The sequence below is a fragment of the Loa loa genome, assembly GCF_000183805.2.
Source record: "Loa loa unplaced genomic scaffold supercont3.298, whole genome shotgun sequence".
Lineage (NCBI taxonomy): Eukaryota > Metazoa > Nematoda > Chromadorea > Rhabditida > Onchocercidae > Loa > Loa loa.
This window is the reverse complement of record NW_018108478.1, coordinates 65,809-70,371: the sequence shown is the minus strand read 5'-3', so window position 1 is coordinate 70,371 and position 4,563 is coordinate 65,809. Positions and strand designations below refer to the sequence as shown.

The window sequence follows — 4,563 nt, the reverse complement described above, 5'->3', positions numbered from 1 at the left end:
AATAATAATAACAATAATGGAAATAATAATAGTAATAATCAAAATAATAATAAAAATAATAATAACAATGAATAAAAATAATAATAGTAATAATCAAAATAATAATAATAATAACAATAATAGAAATAATAACAATAATGAATTTATAAATTTAATTACGTAAAAACTGAATAGATTTGAATAAATTCTTCAATAAGTGACTACAGCCAATAAAAATGAAATAAAAAGAATGATAAGAAAGTAACAAATAATACAGCAATATTATACATTGTAGAATTGCTCTGATATTATCAATTAGATGTCTATCTATGTAAACAATCACTTTTATTTATTTATTTATTCACACCTATCAGTTCATGAATTCACTTAATAATTAGCCCACTTCCATCATAATTTCATGTTTTATTTTTTGAGCAATGTCAAAGGATTAAAATTTTTGCAAAATTAATAAACGAAAGATAGTTTGGTTCATCTTTCACTTAGCCATCTGCGAAGATTAGACATAAAATTAGACATGAAATTTACTATGAAAAAATAGTTAGTTCGTCTACTATGGCTACCAAAATTGTTGTGGTATGAACACAGCAAATTTAAAAGAAATCGAAAAATGAAATTAAAAGAAAAAAACCAGTATAATTTAGAGCATCAAAAAGTCATGACATTCATCTTTGAAGTCAAAAAGCAAAAAGAGGTCAAAGTTTAACGTTTTTTTTTGATCAATAAACAATATCGGAGCAATTCAATGATACAAACATTCAAGTGATTTCATCGTCCTTTTTTTTTCTTCCAAATATTATTAACAATTCTTACAAAATTAGTGTAACAATGACTTTGTTTTTGAAAAATAAATATGTATAGATTGGATCTGTAATCAAAAAAGTAAAATGCTTCCCATTCCATATTGTACTTAACCAACTCGAGTTGCTGCTAATTGTTGATTGCTCATTGATGCCGCAATAGTTGATTCAGTCTCATAACGACATTCTGATTTTAAACGTACAAATTCTCGAGCTATTTCATCGGTTTGACGTTGACTCAATATCCTAAAGTTATGAGAATTATGAAGTAGTTGATAATTACTTGAAATTCAAATCTCTTTTGAGAATTTATTATTATCATTGAATGATTAGAGATTTTTGTAATGAATGAAAATTAACATACCTGAGTAAAATGAGACCTGTTTCATCGATATGAAATCGTCGGCCAAGCTGTACCCAACAAGCGCATGATCCTTGCTCTACCATATTGGCTAATTGCAGCACGCCAACGCCAACAATACGATCTTCACGTGCGAAACAGTAATCCTTCACTTGGAACATAAGCTCACAATGTTCTGGTTCACCTTCATTACCAAGAAAGCTACAATAGCATCAATTTAAGATGTATCATCTCGTGATTGATAAGATAAGGAAACTTATGAATGTTTATGAAAGCTTATGAAAAATTTTAACACGTACGTCTAACTTTTTTTCCTGAGTGATAATTGTTAAAGTTTAATTTCTGAAATATGATGAAAAAATTTTCCAATTCTTTGACCGATTAAAAAAGGGAAACGGAAAGTTTTTTATATCCTTTTTTCACTTCAAAATTTCACAAAAATTGTCAAATGGATTACTTTCCCTTTTTTCATTAATCATTTACTTTTTTAAAATTTTCTCCATACTTACAAGTGAAATGTTTCATTGAATTTTGGTGCCCAATTGCCACTTTTTTGATTTTGTTGCCATTTTGCGTTTCTTATCAGCCAAATGTGGCCCAACCAGATGTACTTCAACAAATGGTTTGAAGGTACTTACTGTTTGCCATCGTAAATCATTTGCTGCCAATACTGCAAGAAAAAAAAAAAATTTTCCATTCTATTTTGTTTTTTCGAATTCTTTTAAAAATTTCATTAATAGTAGATTTCTTCATTATTTCGCATTTTTTTCTTTTGCATAACAAAAAGAAGCTTACCCAAGCCCGAAATAGTTTTAGGTCATATGACCAAGAGGTTCGGAAAGAGTAAATCTTTAAAAATGAAATAAATGATGCATTTTTATGTAACAAACAGGTTTAAAATCCATAATTATATAAAATTTTAAAAATGAAAATTTCTTTTTATGCTTTTTTTTACGAAAATTTAACTAAATGAAATATAACAAGCATATGAAAGTTTTCAACTTTTATTCGGAAATTATTCTCACAAATTTTATGTGAAATTCTTTGGCGATAAGAATTGAATAAGTATACATGCGTAAGACTTAAGTACCTAAATAGGAGTGAATGAAAAAGACTTACATGCTCTGATAATGGTAAATAATTAACAAAAAAAGTGGTAACAAATGATGAAACTGTAGTATTCCTAATGAAACCTACTTTTAACGGTAACTTTTTGATCACCGCTTCCTGGATGCGTGAAAAGATCCACTTGAATGCTTACTTCTCCAACCGGCTGCTCTTGTGAAGGAAGATCTGGAAAGTGATACTAGAAAACTTCAATATGTAGCAATCAAACTTTAGAAAGTTTAATTTTCAAAAATGTGAATTCAAGTTCAATTCCAAGAAATTGAAGTTGATGTCCAAGTTTTGAAAATTTAGATATTAAATTTGAACTATAAAAGATTAAATGATTTTAATTAAAATTAATCAATGAAAGGATCAGATTTTAGATATAAAAATGGTAAAGAAAAGAAGAAAATAGGTAAATAAATTAGCAGAAAAGAATAACATCATATAAGTTAGAGTAACACTAAATAGTTATGTTAACAACATCAAAACTGCATATGAAGCACATCTGTAAGCGTAAAAGGAATATGGAACTTAAAATCTGAATAATTTACTTACACAATACATTTGTTAAAATTCACCCGCGGTGAATGAAGTTTAGTCACCTAGTAGTATTATTTTTCTGGCTTGCATAAAAACTTCCAAGGAATTTTATGTTCTATGTCATCGCAGTGTCCTTTTGTCATCATCTCTATATCATTAGATTGAATTTATTGCGAAATCTAATCATAAATCGTTTGATATTAACAGTAAATAGAACAAGAAAGTAAACAAATAAACAAACCCAACCTTGCTGCTTCTGACTGGTAATAAATGTTTTGATGAGTTGTTCGGTAGTTTGAGTATACAATGATAAAGCATATTTCAATGACTGCAATTCGGGAGATTTCTCGAAAAACGATTTCTTCAAACCTTGACCACCTGCATGAAAACATTCTTTTACCGCATCTAGTGCTGCATCCAATACTGTACATTGTTTTGGGGTTAAAGAACGCTCATATTCTCGAGCAATATCCTAAATTATTCGAGAAAATTATTTTAATAATCACTACTATTAGTACACTTAAATCATATTTGAAAAAATTTTGATACTTTAATGGAATGAAAATTGTGCAAAAAAAATCATAGGAGAATGTATCACTGAAATGATTCATTTACCATCATTTCTTTCACGGAACTTATATTCTTCACTTCTTTCAAATGCGTTGACATTAATTTTGTCATATCACAGAAGACTTCCGCATTTGGTAGCTGCTTCAAAATCTAAAATAAACCAATATACTAATAACATCCCAAATTTAATATCAACCTGATGATAAAATTATTTGTGAGATTGTATTTAAATTTCATAATTCTTAATATATGCAAAAAAAGGAAAAATTCAAGTTCAAATTTTGAGTACCTTAAGACGGGAAATGCCCGAAAATCCGAAATAATTAAAGTATTTTTGTATAAATACAAAGTATAGAAAATTGCAGAATGAAGGTTGTCTTATTCAAATATTTCTTAGAGATGTAATTCATTACACAAAAACTACAAATAAAACTCTTGGATAATTTAAGTAATGTATTTGTCCAGCTTTCATTTTTTAAATTGTTAATCAATCTTAATTCCAGTGTTCAAATCTCGTAACAAAGCCTTTTATTGCAAATTTCCCCCCATTTGTTGAATAAGCCTATCTGCATTGAGGAAGTAATCTTTGATCTAATAATCAAGCTCATCTGCAATGTCCGGAAATTTGTAAACACGAAAAACTTTTGATCTTATAACTAAATATATGTGTAGTGTTTGAAAAGCTGCAAATCACTCCCACTATAAAGAGCTATATATATAGCTATAAAGAGCTATAAAGAGTATAAAGAGCTCGGATAATTATTGGGAGTTATTCAAGTGACGGAGCATGCAGTCACTCAAATGGAAGCAGTCGTCAACTTAACTCCACCAACGGTCATCACCCAAAGTTATTCTTTTGTTTCGTTGATACTGTCTAATAATGTCATCGATGAATAAAATCTTCTGGCTATCAATAATTCTTTATCATATGATATTCATTTCTGTCACTCAACAAGAAGGACTTCTCAGAATTATTTTTGTAAAAAAAAATCAATAAATAACGATTGATCAAGAGTACAAATTGAAATTTCTAAACAGGAAAGTTGAAGAAACAAAAAAAGAAAACTATACTGCTTTATTATCAAACGGTGGTAATACGACCAACTTCTCCATACTTGTTATTGTTGCTCGCCATAATTCCTGCAAAAAGTGAAAATTAAAAAAAAAAAAATACGTTTAATTTGT

At 28.3% G+C, this 4,563-nt stretch overlaps 1 protein-coding gene across 2 annotated transcripts in view; it reads right to left on the bottom strand.

Moving 5' to 3' along the window:
- Positions 1–856: 856 nt before the first annotated feature.
- LOAG_18413 overlaps positions 857–4,563 on the bottom strand; it is a gene marked incomplete at its 5' end in the record, with an annotated part of 35,264 nt that continues 31,557 nt past the window's right edge. The window contains 7 exons of one of the 2 annotated variants that reach the window (XM_020451071.1): positions 857–1,043; positions 1,162–1,359; positions 1,668–1,828; positions 2,356–2,451; positions 3,055–3,280; positions 3,424–3,528; positions 4,450–4,518. In XM_020451071.1, the coding sequence (XP_020305179.1) occupies positions 1,680–1,828; positions 2,356–2,451; positions 3,055–3,280; positions 3,424–3,528; positions 4,450–4,518 (645 nt within the window). In that variant the 3' untranslated portion in view covers positions 857–1,043; positions 1,162–1,359; positions 1,668–1,679. Of the gene's footprint in view, positions 1,044–1,161; positions 1,360–1,667; positions 1,829–2,355; positions 2,452–3,054; positions 3,281–3,423; positions 3,529–4,412; positions 4,519–4,563 lie in introns of those variants that run through there. The other variant, XM_020451072.1, reaches the window with a different exon arrangement.